Source organism: Paroedura picta, chromosome 11, assembly GCF_049243985.1.
Source record: "Paroedura picta isolate Pp20150507F chromosome 11, Ppicta_v3.0, whole genome shotgun sequence".
In the NCBI taxonomy this organism is placed as follows: Eukaryota; Metazoa; Chordata; class Lepidosauria; order Squamata; family Gekkonidae; genus Paroedura; species Paroedura picta.
Genome location: NC_135379.1, coordinates 4,146,912 through 4,173,302, shown reverse-complemented (window position 1 = coordinate 4,173,302; position 26,391 = coordinate 4,146,912). Strand labels below are relative to the sequence as shown.

General features: G+C 49.3%; 2 protein-coding genes across 2 annotated transcripts in view; both read right to left on the bottom strand.

Annotated features, from left to right (window-relative positions):
* Nucleotides 1-2,988: 2,988 nt before the first annotated feature.
* LOC143820886 (solute carrier family 22 member 13-like) lies at nucleotides 2,989-16,990 on the bottom strand. Its single transcript, XM_077304241.1, has 13 exons — nucleotides 16,642-16,990; nucleotides 14,538-14,954; nucleotides 13,262-13,365; nucleotides 11,791-11,945; nucleotides 10,698-10,866; nucleotides 8,949-9,069; nucleotides 8,565-8,659; nucleotides 7,297-7,511; nucleotides 6,455-6,563; nucleotides 5,908-6,190; nucleotides 4,869-4,994; nucleotides 3,917-4,033; nucleotides 2,989-3,538 (listed from the first exon to the last, which is right to left on the bottom strand). The coding sequence occupies exons 2-13, from the start codon at nucleotides 14,922-14,924 to the stop codon at nucleotides 3,482-3,484; spliced, it is 1,938 nt and encodes a 645-aa protein (XP_077160356.1). The 5' UTR covers nucleotides 14,925-14,954; nucleotides 16,642-16,990; the 3' UTR covers nucleotides 2,989-3,481.
* Nucleotides 16,991-17,488: 498 nt separating this feature from the next.
* LOC143820889 (solute carrier family 22 member 13-like) overlaps nucleotides 17,489-26,391 on the bottom strand; it is an 11,498-nt gene continuing 2,595 nt past the window's right edge. Inside the window, exons 3-12 of the mRNA XM_077304245.1 lie at nucleotides 25,388-25,825; nucleotides 24,295-24,398; nucleotides 23,567-23,721; nucleotides 22,655-22,823; nucleotides 22,284-22,404; nucleotides 21,568-21,662; nucleotides 20,407-20,621; nucleotides 19,670-19,778; nucleotides 18,550-18,759; nucleotides 17,489-18,184 (exon numbers count right to left, since the gene is read on the bottom strand). Of these exons, the coding sequence (XP_077160360.1) occupies nucleotides 18,088-18,184; nucleotides 18,550-18,759; nucleotides 19,670-19,778; nucleotides 20,407-20,621; nucleotides 21,568-21,662; nucleotides 22,284-22,404; nucleotides 22,655-22,823; nucleotides 23,567-23,721; nucleotides 24,295-24,398; nucleotides 25,388-25,747 (1,635 nt within the window). The 5' untranslated portion in view covers nucleotides 25,748-25,825 and the 3' untranslated portion in view covers nucleotides 17,489-18,087. The remainder of the gene's footprint in view (nucleotides 18,185-18,549; nucleotides 18,760-19,669; nucleotides 19,779-20,406; nucleotides 20,622-21,567; nucleotides 21,663-22,283; nucleotides 22,405-22,654; nucleotides 22,824-23,566; nucleotides 23,722-24,294; nucleotides 24,399-25,387; nucleotides 25,826-26,391) is intronic.

The following is a 26,391-nucleotide window of genomic DNA, read 5'->3' as shown; positions in this document are numbered from 1 at the left end:
TGTTGAAGGTACTTCTGTCCAGGCTTCTGAGGGAAACAAGACTGCCGTGTTCTCCTCGCATGAAGCCGCAAAGGGGACTGAAAACCAACCAAGAGGGGACATGAATGTGCCGTCTCAGAATCAAGATGGGACAACTCTACAAGGTGTTCTGGGGGATTCTGTGAAAAAGACACCGTTAGAGAAAGGAAAGAGCCCTTCTGCTGGAGTCTTGGCTTCTAAAAATCCCAAGAAGGAGCCGTCAGGGACCACGAATGTGAGCCAGAAACAATCCGCCTTGGTGACATTGTTTGGCTATTCCTCGGATAAAGGCAAGAATAAAAAGGAAGAGCCAAGAAAAACAACCACAAAGTCCTTAATGGTGGAAGGAAAGGATGAAAAACAGCTACAGGCTGAGAGTTCCTCAAGCCCACCAAGCACAGAAGAAAATCCCCAAGTTGTTATTCAGCCTAGGAACCCAGAAACTGATTTGGGGGCGAATGACCAAAACTGTTCTAAACAAGAACAGAGGGCAATTTCTCCTCCTGTGGTCCAGAGAGAAGTCTGCAGTACCAAAACACTTCCTGCATTTTGGGACCCAGATGTTTCAAGCAGTGCTGTGGTGTTATCTGGATCAATGGACGTTGACATTCCCCGACCAACCGCCCTGAAGAAGGAAACTATACCACAGCATGATGCTGAATCTTCACCACTTGTCAGATTTCAAAATCCTTTTGCCTCTACAGAGAATATGCTTCCATCTTGTGTGAGACAGTCAACAGCGAACATTGTCCCCGACAGAGATCTTTATGACAAAGAGCTATCTAGCCTAGCCCCTTTGGAAAATCAAGATCTGGAGCTCAAAGCTGGGAACGATTCTTTCTCAGGTGCTCCAAGAGCAGACGATGGGCATTTAATTGTCAAAGCCCTTCTAGTTTCCAAGAACAGATCGGTGGATACTCAGGAAAGAGCTTCTCGGTTCAACCCAGATTTGGACCTGGGCGGTTCACAAATGGAAGATCAACCGGAGCGTGCTTTGAGTTCCTCAGATGGAAATCTTGGGCAGAGAAACGGTTCCCACCAGTCATTGGAATGTGGACCGCCTGCAGCAATCGAAAGTGTCAATGAAAAAAATATTCCAGGAACCGGAATTGCTGGGGGTTTTCAGCCCAGTGACCAACAAACATGCTTTCATGTTAGTGCGGAGGATTCTGTTGGAGTAGGCCCCCATAACAAGCAAGCCGCTCCTGATAGTTACCCCTCTCACAGAGATGACTTCCCCCTCTTGCTGCCACCCCTGCAGTGCGTACCAGAGCTTCTCCAAGATATCACCCAGGCCAAGGCTGCAGGTAGAGTAACTGCAGCAGAAAGATGCCCTGAAGACCAAGGGGCAGCAGAGGAAACCCATGAATATCATGAAGGCCTGTTAGCCCCAGATAGATCTGCTTCCCCCACAGTTATTGGAGATGTGATTTAACTCTAATCCACAACTTGAACAATTCGGTCTTGGGGGAGGTGAGGGACCATAGGATTAAAATCAGATGATTAACAATATTGAAATCACCTAGCAAGCTACGAACACACTTTTATCAATGGCTGCACATCGGAAATGTATTAAACACTTGATTGGAGAACTTATTGAATTTGTAACAGTGAATAAACTCACTGCGGAAAGCTCCAGGGCTGGATCAGCTGGACAGAGCAGAGTTTGCTGAATGTATCTTTAGTGTTGCCCTTTCCATGCTGCGGCCCCTGAACCCCCCCCTCCCCCCACTCTTAACCCGCCAAGGATTCACAATCTTGTGGGCTGCGCTGGAGTGAAAGAAGCAGGACAAATGCTCCTATGTCGCATGAGTGGAAATGCTCTTGAGGAAAGGGAACCTCCCTATACCAACGCAGCAGACTTCCCAGTTTTGGCTTGAAAAGGCAACATTAGGGGAAGGACTCGAACTCTGTGCCCAGTTTATTGGCCCTCCAGGGCAGCTGGTTGGCCTAGGATGGCCAGGTCTCCTGTTGGCAGCTTTGGTGCCCTGCAGGCGCTCAGTAAAGCAGGGGAGGAAAAATGGAGGGGAGGCCTGTCCATCACCTTGACATGCGATATCATTGTGCAAAACCAAAGAGCTTTGCTTTTCCCATCGTTTCAGTGGGATCCTTGAGCATCATGCAAACGTGATGACACTAATGTATCCAGACGGGCAGTAATTTTGATGACTTCTTTACTGGCAGCCTACACTTGGGTTAAAAGATGCTTAGTTTGTGAATTCAAGACCCAGTGAATAGGAGATTAGCCTGCTATTTCTGTAAGCTCAATCACTGCTGATTAAACTCGCCTTCTAAGCAAACATGGATCTTGCACACAGTTTCCTTGGGATTTCTGCAAGCCCAGAGGACCAGGCCAGAGCCACAGAGAGGGGGTAGGGTTGCCAGCTCCAGGTAGGGAAACTCCTGGAGATTTGAAGGTGGGGCCTAATGAGGGTGGGGTTTGAGAGCAGTGGGGTCCACTGCCATAGGGTGCTCCCTCTGAAGCATCCATTCTTTCCAGGGGAACTGATCTCTATTCTGGAGACTAGTTCTCATTCCGGGGAATCCCCAGGTTCCAGCTGGGGGCTGGCATCCTTAGTCTCCGGGGTCTATAGGAAGAGGTCTTTCATGCCTCCTACTTTCCTGTCCCTTTTCTTTGAGACTGACCCCGAGAAGACCTTCCACGGGCCAAGCAGATGCTTTCCTGCTGATCCGCAGTACCTCCTCACTAAGCCACTGTCCCAATTAATAAGTAACATGACTGTCAGGCTGTGTCATAAAACCCAAATTTTGCAAGAAGCCTCTGACCAGGATGTAGTAGTAGATTACGAGACGTGAACAGGGATACCTTGGGTGGGGGATGTATGGCTGGACAATCATCTCCCCTTTACGGTCACAGTTATCAGCAGTTCCAAAACCCACAATGGGCCCTTTGGATGGCCATTCCCCCTCCTGTTATGCACGGTTTATAAAGGAGCAACAAACTCAGCCTTGTTTCTTCAAGGTCTTTATATGCCGCCGTATAACTTTACAAAGCTATTGGGTTCCCCTTCTTCCCCATGCCTTCGGACTCCTCTGAATATCCCTGAAGAGCACCAGATGTCAGAAGGAAGGACAGGTCCTTGAATTGACGCCACTGTTCACAATTTGTTGTCAAGCAATGGCCACCCTGATTTTTCAGTGGGGTGGGTGGGTGAAAGAGGGCAGGAGTTAAATGAGCTGGGAAGCAATGAGATCAGAGAGCTGCCCAGGTATGACCGGGGTTAATCCAGGCCTGCTGGACTAAGCATTTACTTGTGAGATAACCGGATCAGGCATGGTCAGGACAGAGAGCTGCCTTTTGCTACATGAGAATCAGAATCAGGAGAGATGGACGGAACATTTTCCAATTACAGTTTTCCATCAAAAGCTGGATCTTCCACCATTCCTTCAACGCCAGAGGGATTCGCCCTCATTTCTACAGGACGGTTTCCCTAATCCAGCTTCAGTCTTTCTCTTCCACTGGTCTGTTTTCAAAGACATCTTGGCTGTCTTGCTGGATCTAAAGACAAGGAATATTGGCACATCTCAGAGCAGGCTGCCCCCGCCCCCAGAATCTGTTCTCCTTCTCCTGCAATGGGATTACAGCAATGCAAGATTTCATGTGGCCTTTTCCTTGGTCGCATTCGGAGAATAAAAACAGTCCCCAAATGACCAAGGTGCAGTATCTTTGCCCGCCGAAAGAGAGTTTGGGTCTTTTCTTTCGGGTCATTTGTGTGCCCCAAATAAGCTCAACCTCCTCGTGGCAACTGGGCTGGTCAAAGCTTCCCTGGGGAAAGAAGCAACAGCCAAGTGGCCATGAACCCTTGCATAGCCTTCCCCTGCTTCCCCCATCAACTGGGAATACAAAGGCAGCTCAATGGGAGGGGGAGTCAAGTACCTTGTGGTGAAAGTCCCTTGATGGAGATTCCTGGGGGAAATTTGTGGAGTTTTTATCATTCTCTGCAATTGATTGCTGACTTGGAGAGACTGTGGGGTCATCCTGAAGATCTCTGTCCTGGGTTTTGAGAAGGAAGAAGAAAAAGATCCCACCGCCCGGTCAGTGCCAGATTTCACATAGCCTCTTCCTTGGTTGTGTTTGGTGAATGAAAATAATCACCAAATGACCAAGGAGCGGCATCTTTGCCCAATGAAAAGCCATTTGGGTCTTTTTTGGGGGGCCGTCCGTGTGCCACAAAGAAGCTTGACCTCATTGTGGCAACTGGGCTAGTAAATGTTTCCCTGGGGAAAGAATCCGAGAGTGGGAAGGGACCCTACAGGCCATCTAGTCTGACCCCCTGCTCAGTACAGGATCAGCTTCAAGAATCCATGAGCAGAATCTATCCAGTTGCTACTTGAAAACTGCCAGTGAGGGGGGAGCTCCGCACTTTCTTAGGCAGCTGATTCCACAGCTGAACCACTCTGACCGTGAAATCCTCTCCCGCCCCCCCCCCCCCCGGTATCTAGGAGATATCTTCCTACACGTAGTTTAAACCCATGATTGCGGCTTTTCTCCTTTGCTGCCAACAGGATCCTTTCCCTGCCCTCCTCCAAGTGACAACCTTTCAAATACTTAACGAGGGCTATCCTGTCCCCTCTCCACTTCCTCTTCTCCAGTCTGAACATTCCCAGGTCCCTCTGCCTTTCCTCCTAGGGCTCGGTCCCCAGGCCCCAGATCATCCTCATTGCTCTCCTCTGCCCCCTCTCCATTTTGTCCACCTCCTTTTTGAAGCAGAATAACAGCCAAGCGGCTGCTAACCCCAATAAAGCCTTCATCTGCATCCCACCTTAACTGGGAATACAAAGGCAGCATCAGCAGTAGGGGGAGTCAAGTAAACCGTCACATAAAGTACCTCATGGTGGAATTCCCTCGCTGGAGGTTCCTGGAGTACAAAGGACACGGACCTGTTCTCCCTTCCCAAGGAGCTTTCATGATCCTCTGCAACTGACTTCTGGCTTGGACTGACTGCCGTGTCATCCTGAAGAAAGAAGCAGAGGACCCCCCCCCCCCCCCCCGGTCAATGCAAGAATTCACATGGCCTCTTCCTTGGCTGTGTTTGGTGGATGAAAATAGTCACCAAATGACCAAGATGTGGTGTCTTTGCCCAATGAAAGGCAATTTGGTTCATTCATTCATTCATTTAGCTGGGCCACTAGCAAAGCCTTCACTGAGCAGAGAACAGTTTGGGGGACAAACTCAGAGATGCAGGGCCCAGAGTGCACAAGGCCTTAAGAGTTAAAACCAGCACCCTAAACCTGACCCGGAACTCTACTGGCCACCAGTACGGATGCTGGAGAGCAGGTTGAATGTGGCCTGTCTACAGGGTCCCGCCTTTCTTTTATTTATCATATTTCCAGTGGGTAGGTCTGTTCTCTCTGTTTGGTTTAATTATTAGACCGTCCTTCCTATGCTCTTGTATGATATATGCAGTAGTCTAGCCTGGAGGTGACTGTTGCATGGATCACTGTGGCTAAGTGACCTGGGGGCTGATAGGGCGCTAGCAGCTTTGCTTGGTGTAGATGGAAAAGCGCCTGTCAAGGTGCCTTTGTCACCTCTGCCCCCATGGAAAGGGAGGTGTCAAGGAGCACCCGCAAGTTCCTGATGGTATGTGCAGCTACCAGCAGCACCCTGTCAGCAGAGGGGAAGCATGTGCCCTCTTCGGGACCCTTCCTCCCCAGCCACGGGACCTCTGTGTTCAGGGGGTTAAGCTTCGGGCAGCTACACTGGAGGCACTCCATCACAGCTCCCAGACACCTGGCCACGGATTTGAGCCATCCGTGAGCCTAGCTTTCCCTGGAGAAAGGAGCAACCGTTAACCTTATCGCAGCCATCAACTCGTAAAAGAAAGGTAGCATCAACAGAAGAGCGAAATAAACCATTTTGCGAAGTACCTTACGGCGAAAGTCCCTTGCTGGAGCTTCCTGGTGTGGAAATATAGTGGCGCTTTTATAATTCTCTGCAATGGACACCTGGCTTGGAGATTCCGTTGTGTCATCCTGCAGATCTCTGTTCTGGGTCTCGGGAAGGAAGAAGCAGAGGAGGCCCCCGGCCAACGCCGTGACTCCAAAGAGCACCACTGAAATCGCAGGGTGAATTTTGTCCAAAATATTGGCCAAGGGGGCGATGATGCCTCCGATTCTGGCAACCACGGAGCACACAGCTAAACACGTCTGCCTGAGGAAGGAAGCACATCACAGGCAGTGGCGACTGAGACCTCCTGGCGTTACCATAGATCTCTGGGCAACAGGGAGAAAATGGCCACTTTGGAAGCTGGGCTCTGGGGCATTTCGCCCCATCCTCCCCAGACCCTGGCCCCTCCTTGGGTTCCCACCTCCAAAATCTCCAGACGTTTCCCAACCCGGAGCAGGCCAGCCTACAGAGACTGCTCCACCCCAGTGGGTGAGTCAGCGTAAACTGAAACCAGCATGAGATCCTCACCTGACAACCGTGGGAAACACTTCCACGGAAAACAAATAGATGGTTGAAAAGGCCGCCCCGAAAGCAGCCTTGTTGATGACAGCCAGGACGGTCACAGCGAGGGGGGAAGCTGTCGGAAAAAAGAAACACACGAGATGCACTCTCTGTGCAGAGTAAAACAGTAAACAGCTGAGAGTGGTGTTCCTGGATATTGCATCTCTTAGAAGAAACTCTAGAGCAGGGGTAGTCAACCTGTGGTCCTCCAGATGTCCATAGACTACAATTCCCATGAGCCCCTGCCAGCGTTTGCTGGCAGGGGCTCATGGGAATTGTAGTCCATGGACATCTGGAGGACCAACGGTTGACTCCCCCTGCTCTAGACCAGTATTGGTTGGGGCCACACCTAACAGATCTCCCTGGACCACCCAGCTATGCTTCACAATTGCTTTGAGATAAGAGTGCATGATTCAATAACATTGACCACGGAGGAAGACCCAGTAGGGTCAAAACGCATTCGGTCTGTTCATGTGCAGTTAGATACTTTTAATATACTTTTTACTTTGTTTCTAACCTAATATTGGTGCACTTTAATAAATAACTGTTGAAATTGCACACTATTCAATAGCTCAGCTTTTGAGTTCCTGGCTTTGTTTTCGTTCCCTTTTTGGTTTTGCCTTTTTAAAATCCCCTCCCCCCCCCACCGGCATGAGAGTGAAACTAGACCGAAATAATACGCTGCTCCCTTCACGGCCCAGTGGGGATTTGAACCCAGAGCTCCTCGTTCCGAGTCCAGCACTCTAGCTGCTATCACCCCACTCCCCCCCCCTGCCACGTTTTGCATTTGACTCCCAGGAGGACTGTACTTTGCATGACAGCCGGGATGATCATGCATACAATTCCGCCCAGGAGAAACCAGCCCGCCTGGCACTTCTTCCTCCCGATCCGCTGCAGAAGAAGGATGCCACAAAAGCGAGCCGGGATTTCGATGGCCCCGAACACAAACTGGGTCATGTAGATGTCCAGGCCGAAATCTTCAATCTGAAGGCTCATCCCGTAGTACACCAGGCTCACCACGAACCTGAGAACAAAGTCAAAGGGAATCCAGTCCTCCAGGATCTGGGCTTAGTCCCCACCGGGGTTGCCAAGCATCAGGCAGGGGCTGGAGGTCTCTCCAGGCGACAGAGATCAGCTTTCCCCTGGAGGGAAATGGCTGATTCGGAGGGTGGGCTCCATGTAAGGACGCCAGCCTCCAGGTGGGACCTGGGAATCCCCCAGCCCCAAACTACAACTCGTCTCCAGGCTACGTAGATCATTTCCCCTGGAGTAAATGGGTGGACTCTGGCATCGTACCCCATTGAGGTTCAGGGATGCCAGCCTTCAGGAAGGACCTGGGGATCCCCTGGAATTACAGCTCCTCTCCAGACTGCAGAGATCAATTCCCCTGGAGGAAAGGGATGCTTGGGGGGGGGACCTCTGTCATTGCTCCCTGTAGAGGCTCAGGGATGCCAACCCCCAGGTGGGAGGTGGGGATTCTCCAAAAGTTGAGCTCATCTCCAGGCTACACAGATCAGTGCTCCTGCAGCAGATGAAGGGTGGACTGTAGGACATTGGGCCCAATCAGATCCCCATTCTCCCCTGGCTCCATTCCCAAATCTCCAGATCCAGCCTGGATCTGCCATTTTTGCCTCCCCCTCCCGTCCCCTGCCCGTTAGCCTCTGGCAGGGTGGGGCAAAGTGTGGCTCTCCAGATGTCCATGGACTACGGTTGGCATGAGTCCTTGCCAGCGTGGCCAATTAGCAGGGGCTCATGGTAACTGTAGTTCATGAATATCTGGAGAGCCCCACTTTGGCCACCCTTGGCCTATGGCTTTATATCTCTTATATGAGAGTCCCTTCCCAGATTCCAGCCCCCCCCCCCACGTGCGCACACACACACACACACAATCTCCAGGAATTTGCCAACCCAGAGCTGGCAACTCTAGAGTAACGAAAACTTCCAGATGGGGACTGAAGTGTGGGTCCTTGCGCCCATTCTACAGACACCAACCCCAAGTTCAGCTACAGCAGCGTCCCTTCCTCTGAGCGGCATGGCTGTGGATTGCGACTGAGTCCATCCCACTGGGAAGCCTTACCAAAGCCAGGCCATGATTATCGTCACCTTCCTTAGATGCCGATTGGTGAAAACATCTAGGGTGGTTCCAGATGCGCCTCTCTTCTGCATGGACAGCTTCATCAATTCCCAACAATGAAAGAGACAGAATGTCAGCTGCAAACTGAGTCCTGTAAAAGTGTGCAGTTCGGACCTAACAGGAGCATTCGTTCTATGGCCTTTGGCATAATTTAGGTGAGGGGTTTGCTTACGGATGGGAACAGGCCGGCCCCCGTGTGAGACGGGATGCTGGACTGGACGGACCGCTGGTCTGATCCAGCAGGGCTCTTCTGAGGTTCTTCGGTTCAATTTATTCCGTCCCAAATCTTTTGGGACGACGAGCAACAGAAATCTCACCAGTTGATACCTGATCGAGCAGTTCTTCCGGGACGTTTCGCTTGTTGATCGCGGCTGCCCTCTGGATCTCTGATTTTGCTTCCTCCACCTTCCCTCTTGTCAGAAGCCATCGAGCAGAACTGGGGAGGACCCTGCAGAGGAGAGGATTTCCTGACGTCAGACGGCTCAGCTAACTCATTTGCGGTGCCTTTAGGGGCTAATAATATTTGTAAAGCCAGTCTTGGCAGATCTGGATTTCCCCCGAACTAAAGCAAGGTTTGGTTCAAACGCAAGGCCAAACTATGTTCAGCACTCAAAGAATGACCCTGGGGCTCCCCTGGCTTTCCATCGTTCCTCTTTCTCTCCTCCCCTTTATTTTATCGCCCTTTTTTCAACAACTCATCTTTTGCACCGTTGGGATGTGCAAGATTTGCCAAGTGCATCACTGAAAACAATATGATGAGTGTCCTGCAGGGGGCATCGGAGGGAATGTCTATTTAGCATAGTTAGAGGAGGAACTTCCTGGTATTTTTCAAACAATCTCCTCCAGTGTTCTGGTTTGGTTTGGTTTGGCCGCCTTGGTGATCACCGCAGCCTGAGGCAGCCAGATCCGTGGCACGGAGAGGAGGGGCAGCGCTGCTTCCTACATGCCACTTCGGGCTTCGGTGATTGCCAAACCAAGCTGAAGCGCACAACCATAGTTCTGATTGGCTTAATTTGGGACTTCCTGCTCCTTTAAGGACAAATCCCTTGAACAGCTGTCACGCACAAACAAGTTAGACTTGCACTGCGTAGATCCTGAAGTTTAACAAGAACTTCCGAAGTGCTGTAACCAACTTGGCTTGCAGGAGGGATGCTGGTCCCCAGGTGGGAATAGTCCAGCCATTTTGGCTATGGCCCTTTTAGGAGTTCTTCTCAGCATCCTGCAGCAGGCTGGCCACTTGTGCAATGCGCTAGGCTCAAAAAGGCCTAAGCTAAAAGCGAACTAATTATACTCGATGTCCTCATCTCATAGATTCAAGATTTCTAGAACATTTGGCCAGGAGAAGAAAGAAGAAGAAGAAGAAGAAGTAGGAGAAGAAGAAGAAGAGTTGGTTCTTATATGCCGCTTTTCCCTACCCGAAGGAGGCTCAAAGCGGCCTATAGTTGCCTTCCCATTCCTCTGTATGGGTGTGAATGCATTAATTCAAGCACACACAAAGGAACGGATGACATAATTTCTTTTCCTTGATAAAGGTCGAACTTTCTAGTAATTAATGACATTGTAAGTGACAAAAAGGGTATTTCATCGGCTTAGTTACTAGGGCTTTCCATAAACCCTTATGGCTCCCCTTCTCACATTTTTCAGTCTGTGGGCCCCTTTCAAATGTCCCAGAGCCCCCTGCAGGGCCAAATGGTTCCCACTGAGAATGGCTGGGCTAGTCACAGTTCTTTTAGAGCAGTTCTCTTAGAGCTCTCTCCAATCCAACTAACTCACAGGGTAGTGGGGAAAGGAGAGGAAAGGTGCTTGTAAGGGACTCCTTTGGATATTGCAAAGCAATCAGCTCTTCCTCTTTTCATAGCATTTGGGAACTTTTTAAAAAGTTAATAGACAGCTTTGATTCTCAGAGCTGCTTAGATCAAATTCTGTGTTTGCAAAGAATTACAGCACGTGCAATCCAGAATCAAAGATGCACTCATCTCCCTCCTGCCCTTAATTATAATCACCCATTTCTACTTCCTTAAGTCACATTGTTGACTTTGTAAATACCAATTCTCTAGGGGAGCTCGGACCACTCACCAAATATAAAAGAAGAGGCACAGCCAAGGGAAAGAGCCGACAATCTGATAGAGCCTCCATTCCTGAATTCCGTAGGCCAAGCCAGCCAGGGTCATCTGCCCCACAGAATTGCAACAGTGAGTGATAATGATCACAAAAGGGCGGTGGGTGGCCCCGACCCACTCCGAAACTGGAAGGGGTCAGAGAAGACAAGGATGTTTCACTATGCATTTTGAATGCATAACTGGGCTTAGAAAGGTCAGGGGTAGACCAGGGATCCCCAACGTGGTGCTCGTGGGCATTGTGAGGCCTGCTGGCCCCTTGCCTGGCACCTGCCAAGTGCTTTCAGAAAGTGGGTGAGGCCAGGAGGGCTTCTGATTGGATGCTGGAGATTTGATTGACAGTGCCGATTTTCAAAAAACATAATTGCCACCACAGGACAAGGATCTGCACTGCGGGACTGAAGGTGAGCTACGGCAGGTATTTTGAGGCTGGCTTCGCCTCTTGGGTCAGCCAATGCCATTTTGTGGCTGCACCAGGAGAATGGCTTGGGCAGCCAGGGAACGGAAGGGTTTTCGAGACATGAGCTTTGGAGAATCCATCCATCCATCCATCCATCCATCCATCCATCCATCCATCCATCCATCCATCCATGCATCCATCCATGCATCCATTCATTCATTCATCCATTCATTCATTCATTCATTCATTCATTCATTCATTCATTCATTCATTCATTCATTCATTCATTCATTCATGGGATTTCTAGCCTGCCCCTCTCCAAAACTGGTCTCAGGGCAGAGATCATCAGATAAGAATACAAACTACAATAAATTACATTAAAATGTGGATAAAATTCTTTAAAAATTGCCTAAAGCTATTAATCAGTAGCTCCTGCTATCCCGCTTTGTTCTGGACAAGACATACCAGAGGGCCAGGGAACAGACTGGGATAAGTATCAGAGATATCGGGCCCAACGAGAGGGCACCCATCCAACAATACCCCCCCCCCCAAAAGCAGGGGTAGGCGGGGGCCCAGAGGAATATGACTCTCAGAGGCTTTCGCTTCCAAATACAAGGCCAAACCTCTCCCCAAGGAGCTCCGGAAGTCTTACTCAAAGCCGCCATACTGATACTGATTCCGGCAAAAGCAGAACCCACAAAGAACCTCATGGCCATGTAGAAGGAAAACCTGGGCGCCATGCCTGCTCCGGTGCCAAAGAAACCCATCATGAGAAGGGTGAGCAAGATCATGTTTCGGCTCCCGATCCTGCGGGAAAGAAAGGCAAGGCGGTCAAATCGAGGAAGGGTAAATGCAGCTTGAATTCATCATCACTAGGTCACAGCCTCAGATGACAGGCGCTGACATGTCTCAGAGGAAGGATGGCTGCTTTTTTTCACTTCAGAGAACCCTAGAACTGTACAGGCTTTGAGGTTGTTCCGCATTCTCATTTTCCTCACTTGTAAATTCTTGTTTCTTCAGGGGAGAGGGCTATTCTGTGCATTTCATGCACCCTCTAATGGTCAATGCGACACTACACTGGTTTATGTCTGCTGTTTCAACTCTGCACAGATGTGCGCCTGAGATAAACAAATGTAATATTGATTCGACCACTGGAGGGAGCAAAATGCATGCAGAACAGGGGGGAAACTCTGAAGAAACAGAAACTTATAAATGAGTTTTAAAGGGAAAGCCTTTTGCCTAGAAATCCAAACTAGAACTTTTCTGAGTCTTGTTCCTTCAGGAGCCCTCCAGGAGATCAAGTTTGTTGCAGTGGTCAAGAGTGGCGGCTTCTAATCTGGAGAACTGGGTTTGATTCCTCTTCCACATGCAGCCAACTGGGTGACCTTGGGCTAGTCCCAGTCCTGTTAGGGTTGTTCCTGCAGATTCTACAAGACTACAATCCCAGGTAATATCTAGTTTCATTGTGAAATGTCTTCAGCTCTGTAATAATAATTGCACATGATCAAAAAATTCAAACAGAGCACAAGGTCTCTTGGGAACAAAACAAAGGTCCTAAGAGACCTTGTGCTGAGTTTGAATTTTTTGGTGGCATGGTAATCATTATTACAAAACTGAAGAAGTCTCACAATGAAACTAGGCATTGCCTGGGGGGGGGGTCTAATCTTGTTTTGTTATTACTGACTCTGAAGAGAAGAACTTTTCTTTGTATTTAATTTTAACCTCTAGTAGGAACAGAGGGATTCTTCTGCGAGCTGCAAGATTTATTGAGATGTTTTTCCCCATTTGTATACATCCTCCCATGTGTTTTTCCACTAGAAGAACAAAGCATGTCCCTAGGAAAGGAGTCTATTTTGCATAATTTATTCAGCTGCTTTGCCACAGAGTCTGGATTTTAATTTGCCACCCCCGCCAGAAACACAGGGCAATGGACCATGCTCTCAGAGCAATCTGGGTAATTATGGAAAGGTGGAAGACACATGATGCACTGAAAGTGCTACCATGAATGGGGATCAAACACAGTACCCAGGAGTCCCTGAAATCCCTGAAGAGCAGATTCATTTCAGGGTGGCAGCGGTTGGGAAAGCACAGCCAAATTTCCGCAGAGATGCATATCTCCTTACCTGTCACTCAGCGGCCCCAAAACCAGCGCTCCTGCGAGAACGCCCCCCATGAAAACAGACTGAGAGATGTCAGTTAAGTGTGCTCGCTCACAGACCAAGTCAAACTGCAAGGAAAAGAACAAACATTTTTGTTGATCCACCTGCCCATTTTTTTTCTTACACAAGAACCGAAGAGAAGCCATGTTGGTTCAGGCCAATGGCCCATCCAGGCCGACACTATGACACATGACAGTGGAATGGGCTGCCTCAGGAGGTGGTGAGCTCCCCATCACTGGCAGCCTTCAAGCAGTGGCTGAAGAGATAATTATCAAGGATGCTTGAGGCTGATCCTGCACTGAGCAGGGACTTGGGCAAGATGGCCTGTAGGGCCCCTTCCAGCTCTATGGTTCTATGATTTTATGATTCTATGGATGCCTCTTAGACTAGAATGTTTCTGAACATCCACTCCGTGCTTGGCTCAAACCCCAAGGCCGGAGCTTCCCAGATTGTAACACACAGCAAGGGGTTATCAGGGACATTTTTTCCCTTCTTTGTTACAGGTTGTTCCCCAAACCTTATCTTCTAAGAACGCACCTCTGACATGTGCCATCTCAAGCTGCGACAATTCATTGGGGGGAATGAGGCATTCACAATATCCTTGTATTTTTCACTAGGCATCCGTCCTTGCCTTTATATGCTCTGGGCTCTCATTTTTGGTGAGTCTCCCTCCTCCCTTATCAAGGTGGGAACAAGATGCTCCTGTGAGCGATACAGTTGCCACCTCTGGGTTGGGAGCAACCTGGAGATTTTTGGGGGTGGAGCCAGGAATGGGCGGGATTTGGGGCAGAGAGGGACCTCGGTGGTGTATCATGCTGTGGAGTCCCCCCTCCAACTCAGCCCTTTTCTCCAGGGGAACTGATCTCTGTTGCCTGGAGGTGAGCTACAATTCCAGGGGAGCCCCAGGCCCCACCTGGAGGCTGGCATCCCTGAGTCCCCCCTCCCAAGCAGCCCTTTTCTCCAGGGGTCTGGAGTCTGGAGAGGAGCTGTTATTCCAGGGGAGCCCCAGGCCCCACCTGGGAACTGGCATCCCTAGCAGAGACCCATTTCAAGTCAAAAGCATGAAATTCAGAAGGGACTGTAAGTCGGTGGCAAAAGTACCTCCTTTGTACAGAGAAAGTCCCAAGTTCAATCATCACCATCCACTGTCAGGTCAGTGGGGACAGATCAGAGGCAGGTAAACGGAAGGTCAGACTTCAGTATAACGCAGATTCTTAAATTAATGACAAAAGTCAAATACCTCTGTTACCAGAGTTGGCTGCAGCTTTTCAGGATACACCCAGCCGTCTCGGCATGATTCTGTGGCATTGAGCTGAAGCGGCTGAAGGTGCCCTTGCACAGGAGAAAACATCTGGCATTTGTGGAAAGATCCGTCCGGCTTCCGAGGGATTGTCAGGTTCATCTCCTGCTCCTCGGTCAGGTTCAAGCCCAGCTTGCGGACCCAGCTGGTGTTGCAGTGGTGGGGCACGGCCTTGGCGCTGAACACTTGGCCAAACAACTGGAAGGCGGTGAGGAAGTTCGGGATGCAGATGAGGAGAACCAGCCGCTTCTGGAACCAGCCAAATTCCCCAATGACCTGCAAGATGTCTCCAAATTCCATCGCTTTGGCTTCGCGGTTGACGGCCATTTTGGGGGGCGCTGAAATTAACAATCAAGCCTAACAGTGTTGGGAAGGAAACGATCAGAAAGGACAAGAATCAGGCAGCCTTTGTTCCGCATGCAGCTTATGAAATCCGACATACCACTGTAAGTAGGGATGCCACCCTCCAGGTGGGGCCTGGGGATGTCTGTTTTACAGCTCATCCCCAGGTGATCAATCGATTATTTACTGTCTCCATTGCAGAGAAAGAGATGAGGCCTGCAGAGCAACAGGAGAAGCAGGCTCCAGTGACTTCAGGGGCCATCTGAACTTCTGGGAAAGGCTGTGTCACCCCTGGGGAGCTCTTGCATGTCCCCAGGGTTTCCTGGAAGCCCTGGTTGGGAATCTCTGGATTAAGCGGAGCTGGTTTGCAATTACCTTCCTCTGCAAAGTCTTCTTTGGTGGTCTCCCATCCAAGCACCGACACTTAGCTCCTGAGTTTGGGGTATGCTGTACACATCCCCACAATCTCATTAGTGCAGACACAATCAAATCCCTGAGAAATGTAATTTTCTGCCCTATTTCAACAGCTCACCCAGGTAAGGTCGCTATAACAGGAAACCAAGAAAAGTTCCCCTGGAGAAAATGGCTGTTTCGGAGAGCAAAGAATAACCACTATTTTTTTTCTATTATTTATAAATTATTTTAAAATTATTTATAAATTCTATTATTTATCATGCAACAGAAGAATCTATAATAATATAAAATACACCACCAAGTTGAGAACAACCTGGGCAGTCCCCCTCAATACTAATATCTAGATTTTCAGTCTACTCAATTGTAGCTGGGGAGAGTTCAAAGAGATCCATCCCATCTCCCTGGAAAGCACGACGTTCACATTTCTGTGAAAGATGGAAAATAGTTTGGCAGGCAGCACCACAATCGCATTCGGGTCCTGATATTTTACCCCATTTATAAACTACTGCCCCTTTCGGGTGTTTATTCATGTTGGGTTTAGTTTTCCACCTCTAAAATAAAGGGTTTTATAATTCTCTGGGGCTTTTAAGTGAGTAGTTGTTCTCTTTAATTTTTGCTTTTGATCTTAAAAAAAATCCTCTCTGGTTTTTATGGTGTATTTTTAATATTATGGTGGGGTTTTGATTACAAATTAGCTCTGAAGAGGCAGCACAGAAATTACCAGTGATAAATTAAATATTACTGATTCTTTGTTATTTTTAATTTTTTTCTTGCTATATATGTTCTTGCCCACTTATATGCTGCTTTTCTCTACCCGAAGACTCTCAAAGCGGCTTACAGTCGCCTTCCCTTTCCTCTCCCCACAACAGACACCCTGTGAGGGAGGGGAGGCTGAGAGAGCCCTGAGATTACTGAAGAGGAAGAAGAGCTGGTTCTTATATGCCGCTTTTCTCTACCCGAAGGAGTCTCAAAGCGGCTTACATTCACCTTCCCTTTCCTCTCCCCACAACAGACACCCTGTGGGGTGGGTGAGGCTGAGAGAGCCCTGATATTACTGCTTGGTCAGAAGAGCTTTCTCAGTGCTGTGAAGAGCCCAAGGTCACCCACCTGGTTGCATGTGGAGGAGCACAGAATCGAACCCGGCATGCCAGATTAGAAATCTGTGCTCCTTACCACTACACCAAACTGGCCCTCCACTTCGTAAATACTGGCCTCACTTAAAGCAAGGCTACAGAATTTTTTGAGAAAAGGCAAGTGAGTCTTGAAACGGAAAATTGAAAATGCATACCTTGGAGCTCTGAACCCAACAGAAGGAAGCAGGTGTCAAGAGGGCACAGACCAAAGTCGGAGTCCAGTGGCACCTTTAAAACCAACAGGTTTTCATTCTGAATATCCATGAAACCTTGTGCCCAAAATTAAACTTTGTGGGTCTTAAAGGTGCCCCTGGACCAGGGATGCCAGCCTCCATGTAGGGCCTGGGGATCCCCCAGAATTACAACTTCTCTCTAGACTGCAGAAGTCAGTTCCTCTAGAGAAAACGGCAGCTTTAAAGGATGGACTCTATGGTATTGTATCCTGCGGAGGTCCCTGGCCCCCCCAGGCTCCATCCCCAAATTTCGAGGAGTTTCCAAATCTGGGTATTGGAGAAGTACCCCCATCACCGGTCGGGGGTTCCCTGGCACCCCTATGGACTCAAACGTAGTTCTGTTGCTTCAGACCAAGACGGGTGACCCACCTGAGTCTACCTTCTAAGAGGGAGAGAATTTGGAAGTCGGAGGACTTGAATGGCAGTTACTGGCAGTTACCGAGAGAAGGGAAGCTTGTGTCGTCCTATTAAACCGATGGCAGTCAATGTGGGAGAACAAATTCACCCCAGCAAGCTGTTGAGGAAGGGCGGAAAACAGCAGATACAAACAGAGGGAACTTTGGATTGACGTGAGCAAAGGTGGGTTGGTGGATCGTTCCACAGCAAGGAAAGATGGTAGGCCAAAACCAGAGCTGGATTTATGCACAAACTGTGTAAACAATAGGACCTCCGCTTATTTCGGGGCTTCTAAATCGTTGAAAACCCACTCAATTGCCATTTTTGTATATGGAGTTATATCAAGAAATGGAGTCAACTCAAGCGGTAGCCCATCTTTTGCACTGTAGCCGAGATGCAGTATAACTTTATTTAAATCCTAAATAAAGAAATAGCAGCTCTGATTGAAGGGTCCAGAGCATATAAGTTAAAATAAAGAGAAGAGCTGGGTTTTTTTTGTACCCCTCTTCTTACTACTCAAAGGAGTCTCAAAGCAGCTTACAATTGCCTCCCCTTCCTCTCCCCACAACAGACACCCTATGAGGCAGGTGGGGCTGAGAGAGATCTGGGAGAACTGCTCTGTGAGAACAGCTCTGAAAGAACTGGGGCTGGCCCCAGGTGATTGAGCAGGCTACATGTGGAGGAGAAGCGGGGAATACCACTTGTCCAGATTAGAGGCTGCCACTCTTAACCATGGCACCACGCTGAAGGGAAATGAACAGGACGGGGAGGTTGCCAACCTCCATGCAGGAGCTGGAAATTTCCTGGGATCACACTCCATCTCTAGGCAATAGACATCTGCTCCTCTGGAGAAAACAGTGCCTTTGTAAGGTGAGCTCTGAGGCATTACAGCCTGCTGAGGAACAATCTCTCAAATCTTCAGACCTAGAGAAGGAATCCCATTAAAATTCCTTAGAAAACTGGACATTCCCGCTACAGGTACGTATTCTTGGTGGTTTCTGCCCTCCTGCTTCCACACTTCTCTCCCACCGGTTGATTTTCGAAGACACCGTTGACCGTCTTGCTGGGTCTAAAGAAAAGGGATATTGTTCAGTGTTAGAGAAGGCAAGCTCTGAAATGTCATTCAAACCCAATGGCCGTCCCCCCCGCTGGCAGGTCACCAGTGCAGGATTTCAGGCGATTGGCCCCCAAGTTGCAATTGGTGGAGGAAGGTCACCATAAATGAACTGGATCTATTTGAATGGATGTAAGTTTGCTTTTTTCTTTTCTTTTTTTGGCAATATACTTCTTGGGAGGTTTATTGACTACACTCAGCATCCAGTGCCTGGGACGAACTCTGCTTGATTAACCAAATCTCCCAACAGCATTTTCATTAGATGGAGTTCCCCAGTGTGAAAAACTCTTTATTTTTTTTACTAATTCACCACAGCTCACCTTTGGCTTGATGGAGATCCGGTTGTGTCATCCTGAAGATCTCTGTTCCGTGTCTCAGGGAGAAAGAAGCAGAGGATCCCCCCAGCCAGCGCCATGGCTCCAAACAGCACCATTGAAAAGGCAGGGTGGATCTCATCCAAAAGACCGGTCAGTGGGGCGAGGATGCCTCCGATTCGGGCCGTAATGGAGCACAGACCTAAGCAGGTCTGCCTGAAGGACAAAGCAACACAAAGAAAGGTGAGGCTGAGTCTGGATGCGCAATGCAGCAAAGAAATGACATGACATTCGGACCAAGAAGTCGTATCAGGAAAAAACATATTCCTCATAATTGATAGGTCAACTGTGGAGCCAGAGCGATGGAATTTGGAGATGTTTTGAAGGTCATCAGGGAATCTGGGAGAGGCCAGAAATGGCTGATCTGCACTGAATTCCAAATTTCTCCACAGGCATGTGAACCAAATAAAAATACAGTCCTTTTTGGATTCAGCCCGAATCAATCTGGCCCAAATCTGAATTATGCTGATTCACTGGTCTGGATTCAGCCAAATCAATTTGGCACCAATATAATCTATGGTGCCATTAAAGTCAATGGAAAATTTGCCTTTTGCCTATTCTATGCTTGACGTAGAGCCACCAAATTTGCAGTATAGCTGTGGGGAAAAGAGATTCTCTGTTCTTGTCCTTCCCCCCCCCCCTCACCTTTGGAAACGAGGGATGTCACATGGGGGCATCCTCTTTGGGTGCCTGTAGAATTAGACTCCCGGGTCCAGTCTTTTTGGAAACTTGGGAGGTCTTTGGAGGAGAGGCTCCCACAGCTATGCTGCAAATGTGATGCCTCCATCTCAAACCTCCATCCCTCCCCCGGACCATGAAACAGATGAAAATCAAAACTTCCCATTAACTACTTGGCTTATCTGAACCAAATCACCCTTGCCTAGTCTGGACACACTGTAATTCTGGGGGATCCTCACCTCCCACATCCCTTTCTATGCAACAGCTTAACGTGCCGTAGACGTCCATTCTGGGGCTGTCTCCATTGTGCTTTTGGATAACTACCCACATCCACCAGCCATGGTCAGTTTCTCACTCAAGGTCAATGGAAGCCAGCGTGAGACCTCACCTGAGAACGGTGGGGAAGACCTCTGCCGAGAACACGTAAATGGTGGAAAAGGAGGCCGCAAGGGAGGCCTTGCCGATTACAGCCAGCACGGTCACCCCGATGGGAAAAGCTGGGCAAAGATGGACAATTGGAGAACAATCAAGATCACCTTCCTGGAGAAAGCTCTACAGTATTAAAGTCAGTAAGTCTTGTTCTTAAAACTTTGTCCACCTGATGAATTGCGTGAACATTCAGTGGTAAGTTTGGTGATGTGGTGGGATAAGTGTTAGAGCTCAGGGAGGGGGGGTCAAGAATAATTTGTGACAATGGGATCCCCATACTTTATACTCAGTCGGACCACAGGTCCCTCAAGGACAGTATTGTCTACTCAGAATGTAAGTGCCCTGAAGAAGGAGGAGGAGGAGTTATTACACTCTGCTTTTTTTCTACCCGAAGGAGTCTCAAAGCAGCTTACCATCGCCTCCTCTTCCTCTCCCCACAACACACACCCTTTGAGGGAGGTGGGCCTGGCAGAACTCTGAGAGAATGGTGACTGGCCCAAGACTACCCAGCTGGCTGCATATGGAAGAGGAGTGGGGAATCAAATCTGGTTTTCAAGACTGAAGACTGCTGCTCTTATCTGACTCAGGCTGGCTCCAGGTCTCAGGTAGAGGGCTTTCACATCACCTACGGGCTGGTCCTTTCAAATTGGAGATACAGGGGACTGAACCAGAGACATTCTGCAAGGAGAACTGTACTTTTTGGGACAGCAGGAATGATAAGGCATACGATTCCCGCCAGGAGAAGCCAACCAGCCTGGCATTTCTTCCTTCCCAGCCACCGCAGCAGAAAGATACAGGACATCCGGGCTGGTATTTCAACGGCTCCAAACACCAGCTGGGTCATGTAGATGTCCAGGCCGAAATTCCCAACGTGGAGGCTCACTCCATAGTACAGAAGACTGACCACAAACCTGAGAGGAAAGCAAAATATAGTGTGGTCCTGGGTGCATGCAAGCTTGCCAACCCAGAAATCTACCAGAGTTACAACTGCTGTAACTGTTTTGGAGGCAACAGTGTGTAGACATGGCATGGTACCACACTGAGAACCCTCTCCTCCTCAAACCCTCGCCTCCCAAAGGTCCATCTCCAAATCTCTGGGGATTTCCCAACCCAGACCTGGCAAACCTAGAGTGCAATGAGATTCCATGGAACTAGAAAGTATGTGTGGGTGGTTGTTTTTTTTACAAAATTAATTTTATAATATAAGAAGAACCCTGATGGATCTGACCAATAGCTCATTTAGTCCTGTCTCACCCAGGGGCCATCCAGTTCCTCTGGAGGGCCAGCAACAGGGCAGAGAGGCCGAGGCCTTCCTAAGGACATCAGGAGAGCCCTGCTGGGTCAGACCAGGGGTCCATCCAGTCCAGCCTCTTGTCTCACACAGGGGCCAGCCAGTTCCTCTGGAGGGCCAGCAACAGGGCAGAGAGGCTGAGGCCTTTCTAAGGACATCAGGAGAGCCCTGCTGGGTCAGACCAGGGGTCCCTCCAGTCCAGCCTCCTGTCTCACACAGGGCCAACCAGTTCCTCTGGAGGGAGAACAACAGGGCAGAGAGGCCGAGGCCTTCATAAGAACATATGAAGAGCCCTGCTGGATTAGACCAGTAGCCCATCTAGTCCAGCATCCCATCTTACACAGTTCCTCTGGAGGTCCAGCCAACAAGACACAGAAGCCAAGGCCTTTCCCTGATGTTGCCTCCTGGCTCTGGGATTAAGAGATTTAGCCCCTCTGAATGTGGAGGTCCCCCTCTGTCATTATGTTATGAATCTAATACCAAAACTTCTTCTGTGGGAACTCACCAAACCGAAAATATGCTAGGGCTTTTGATTGCTCCTGATCTAGTGCCTTAGGAAGCCTTACCAGAGCCAGGTCATAATCAAAGTGATTCTTCTCAGGTACGGCTTCCTTAAAAGATCCAGGATACTTCCCGATCTGCCCTCCTTTGGGGGAGCCAGCTTGGAAACGTACAAAGCAAGAGAGACAAAACATCAGCTCCATTCAAAAAAACCCTCTGCACTACTCAGCTGACAGCCTGACCTCTGCTCTTGGCCTTGGCATATTTTTCGTTGTTGTTCTTGTACATTCATTGAGTTTCGCACTGTTCCTTGAATTTTTAAATTCTATTTCTCTTATTTTCTCTCTCTTACCATTGTTAATAGACACTGTAACTAAATAGAAACAATAACAATGACAATGACAATGACAATGACAATAACAACAACAACAACAACAATAATAACAATAACAATAACAATAACAGGTTTTCATTGATTCAACAAGAATCAGCGTACTTCTTCAATCTTGGGGGCTAAGCCCCTTTCCCAAAAAAGCTCTGGGTCATGGCCTTGACCACCACTCCACACAGGCTAATGACCTGAATATTTTTTTTCTTTTTTGCTTTGGGGGAGCATCTATGAAAAGAGTCTGGGAAATTTCTTCTACATGCTTTTTGGGTTTTACCTCCATGTCCAGCAGAAAGTCCCCCAGACCTTGAAAAACTCTACTTGGCCCCCCACTGAGGTCTCCCCAAAGCCACGTTTCAGGAAAGGAGCATGAACTTCCCCGGCGTTTGATACCTGATGGAGCAGTTCTTCCGGGACGCTTCGCTTGTTGAGGGATGCGGCCTTTTGAATCTCTTTTTTGGCTTCCTCCACCTTCCCTCTCGTCAGAAGCCATCGAGCTGAACTGGGAAGCAACCTGAAAGGAGGAGGGTCTCATGAAGCCCTGCAGGTTGATTGCCTTGGCTACCCCCCCCCCCCCCGACTGTGCATCGTGGCAGAAGCATCCAGGTTAAGTGTTGGAGTCTGAGCTCCTTGGAGGGCACAGGGGTGAAGGAGATTCCAATGACACGCCTTCAGACCTCATCCCCAGTTACCACCAGACTTCAGTGACACAAGATCATCTGTTCAGGTATCACACTCTTGCCCCGTGACAGCGTAACACTCACCAAATATATAAGAAGAGGCAGAACACAGGAGCAGAGCCAGCCAACTGATAGCGCCTCCAGTCCCGAATGCCGTACGCCAAGCCGGCCAAGGCCATCTGCCCCACGCCGTTGCAGCACTGAGCCACGGCGATCACCAAGGGTCGGTGGGCTGCCCCAAACCACTCAGAAGCTATAGGGGTACAGAGACTGTCAGCATGGCCTGCAGGAAGCACAATATCTTGATTCAACAACCCCCCCCCCCCCCGGGACTTAACCCATTCACGGAGTGCAGAGATCAGTTCACACTTCAATACATGAATAAGATCTCAGTAAGTGGTAGTCCTTGAGATCAAAGGCCATGGGCTTGGCTTCCCTTGCTAAGGGGTATGACATAGTAAGAGCAGGTCCTTTCAGTTATGTTAAATCAGCTTTTTTCAACCTTTTGACCATGGAGGATCTCTTGCGTCAGCTTAAATAGGGCTACCAGATGTCCTCTGTAAGGTTGACCATTCTGGGTTTGGAAGTAGCTGGAGACTTTGGGGGTGGAGCCTGGAGTGGGTGGGATTTGGGGCAGGGAGGGTCCTCAGTGGAGGGGAACGTGATGGAGTCCCCCCTCCAAAGCAGCCCTTTTCTCCAGGGGAACTGATCTCTTGAGTCTGGAGATGAGCTATAATCCCAGGGAACATCTAAGTCCCGCCTGGAGGCTGGCGTCCCTAATTATGAGTTGGTACAGTGCACCCTGCCTCGTGCAAGGCTCATCTCCGGACCGTGAAGGTTCACATCCCGGCAATTGTCTTTGCCACTGGCGACCAGATCCAAAAATAGGCTCAAAAACTAAGCCCAAAAAAGCACCAACTGGACCACCAGAGGTTGTCAGTGTTGAATCCAAGGCCAGCCCCTCCCCCCCAGAAGCTCCGGTAAGCAGAGTCCAACCTAAAGCCGTCATGCTGATGCTGAATCCAGCAAAGGCAGCGCCCACAAGGCACCTCATGGCGATGTAGACGTACAAACTGGGGGCCAGGCCTGCCCCGAGCCCGAAGGACCCCATCAGGAGAAGGGTGAGCAAGATGATGTTTCGGCTCCCGATCCTGCGGGGAAGAAAGGCAAGGCAATCTGTGCCCCCCCGGAACGGATCCCTGGAGGGGGATATTTTAGCAAGAGGCTGGGTAACCGCGGGGTCTTTTCTACCAACTTTTACGGGGTCCCTCTCCCTTCGCCCCTTGAAATAAAGATGTCAGTTTCACTAGATCAGGAGGAGTCAAACCTGTGGTCCTCCAGATGTCCATGGACTACAATTCCCATGAGCCCCTGCCAGCGTTCGCTGGCAGGGGCTCATGGGAATTGTAGTCCATGGACATCGGGAGGACCACAGGTTGACTACCCCTGCACTAGATGACCCGGGCGATCTCTTCCAACTCTATGATTCTAGGATTCACTTGCATTGCAGAAGATTAATCTGGGCGAGCCACTGGGGGACGTGCAGACTACAGACACGCAAGCAAAAACCTACGTGTTCCTAAGAAATAAAAGGGAGGGAAATGAAGGCGCTGAAGGGACAACATATACGATGAGGGAGCAAATGGCCCACATCTGAACTGAAACGGGCTTCCTTTGAGAGAGCGGCTGCAGCCACGTGGCCCCGGAGATGTCCCTCGGCTTACCTGTCGCTCAGCAGGCCAAAGACCAGGGCTCCGACCAGGACACCCGCCATGAAAAGGGACTGAGAGATGTCATTTAAGTCCTTCCGCTCGCAGACCAAGTTAAACTGGAGGGAGAAGAGCAGACAGTCCCTTGAGTGAGACTCCCACCCACCCCAACGGCCTGTTCTCCTGCTGCATTGGGCAGTGCCAGGTTCCGACAGTCGCTGTAAAGCTGCTTACTAAAAGACTGCTGTGGAACATGTGGCTGGGTGTTCAAAAAAGAATCAGGGGATTCCGCAATGCGAGAGGTCCCCCTGCCCAGGTGGACGGGACCAAAAGGACACAGGAGTGAGGGCTGCCGTTTCCACTTGCTTTTGAATTCCCAAGAAGGGAGGCTTTCCAGGAAGACCTGCCCCTTGGAGAAAAAACTCATCAGATATTTGATATTGTGATACAGCAAAAGTTTATATACAGGCAAAATAGGTTAAGAGATTTTTTTTCTATGTTAAGTAGAGTTGGAAGTCTTTTTTAAATTATAAGATGCTTATTTTTCTTTTATTTTTTCGCTCTTATTATTTGTTAAGTATTTGCTGTTCTGTAATTTGTATGTAACTTTTTTCTGCATAAAATTTTTTTAAAAAGAAAGAAAAACTCATTAGAACTCCCCCTCTCAACCAGTTTGCCTTGGTTTCCACATTTTCCACATTCTCATGTTTGTTCATCCCATACATTTGTATCCCTCCCTCTTCTTCCAGTAAGTATGGGACCAGTGCAGGTATGGGACAGTGCATCTTCCATTTCTTCTCATAGCGACCAGGCCCACCTCACAGGGTTGTTGTGAGGAAGAGACTGATGTAAGGTCATTTGGGTATGCACTGGGAAGCCAAGCAGGATATCACTATCTAAACAAAGAAATGTCTCAAGGATAAATATTGCGATAGATGGACTGATGACTGAGCTCCATCTGCAGGGGTGGGCCAAACTGGAGCTCTCCAGATGTCCATGGACTACCATTCCCACGAGCCCCTGCCCGCCTGCGGGCAGGGGCTCGTGGGAATGGTAGTCCATGTCAAAGGCAACCTCTTACGCAAGGAATGAATTGTAAAGTACGGACCTCAGTTAGTAACGTGGGCTGCTGCTCTTCAGGATACACCCAGCCATCTCGGCATTTCTCCGTAAAATTGAGCTGAATCGACTGAGGGCTTCCTCGCATGGGGATGAACCTGTGGCATTTCTCGAGTGATCCGTCAGGCTTTCGAGGAATGGTCCAGTTCAGCTCCTGCTCTTCGGTCAGGTTCAAGCCCAGCTTGCGGATCCAGCTCGTGTCGCAACGGTGAGGCACGTCCGTGACCATGAACACCTGGCCGAACAAGTGAAAGGCCGTGAGGAAATTCGGGACGCAGAGGAGGAAGACCAGCCGCTTCTGGAACCAACCGAATTCCCCGATCGCCTTCAGGACGTCTCTGAATTCCATCGCTCCGACTCCGCAGGGCTCGCGCCCGTAACGTTTCCCCACCCGGGGTCTGAAATGAACCGCGAAGCCCACTCGGGTCTGCAAATAAAGGATTTTATTTTTAAAAGGGCAAGGTGAATAATAATTAATCAGGGTTTGCCGTCTCTTCGGCGAATGGAACCTACCCTTCTGCGGTAGCTGCCAAGAGTTAATATTTATTCCTTTGCGACATTGATTCTCCTGAGAAGGGGGAAATTAAAGGAAGCCTACCTGCTTAGAACATCCCGAGAAGGTGAAAACTCTCTTCTGATTCTTGCCTGTGGTTAGAGCTACGGCTGAGAAGGGTCAAACACGGGTAGTCAAACTGCGGCCCTCCCGATGTCCATGGACTACAATCCCCATGAGTCCCTGCCAGCATTCGCTGGCAGGGGCTCCTGGGAATTGTAGTCCATGGACATCGGGAGGGCCGCAGTTTGACTACCCCTGGTCAAACAGATTACAAGTGCGTAAACTCAATGAACGCCATGCTTACTCCCATGGCCTCAGATGCCACAATGACTTCTAGAAGGGGTCGGCTTGGCCAGCATGGCTCCAATTCCTGGAAGGGCCTAATAGGCATCAAATTCAACCCGCCTTTCTCTTTTACCCTTGAGGAACCCCTGAAA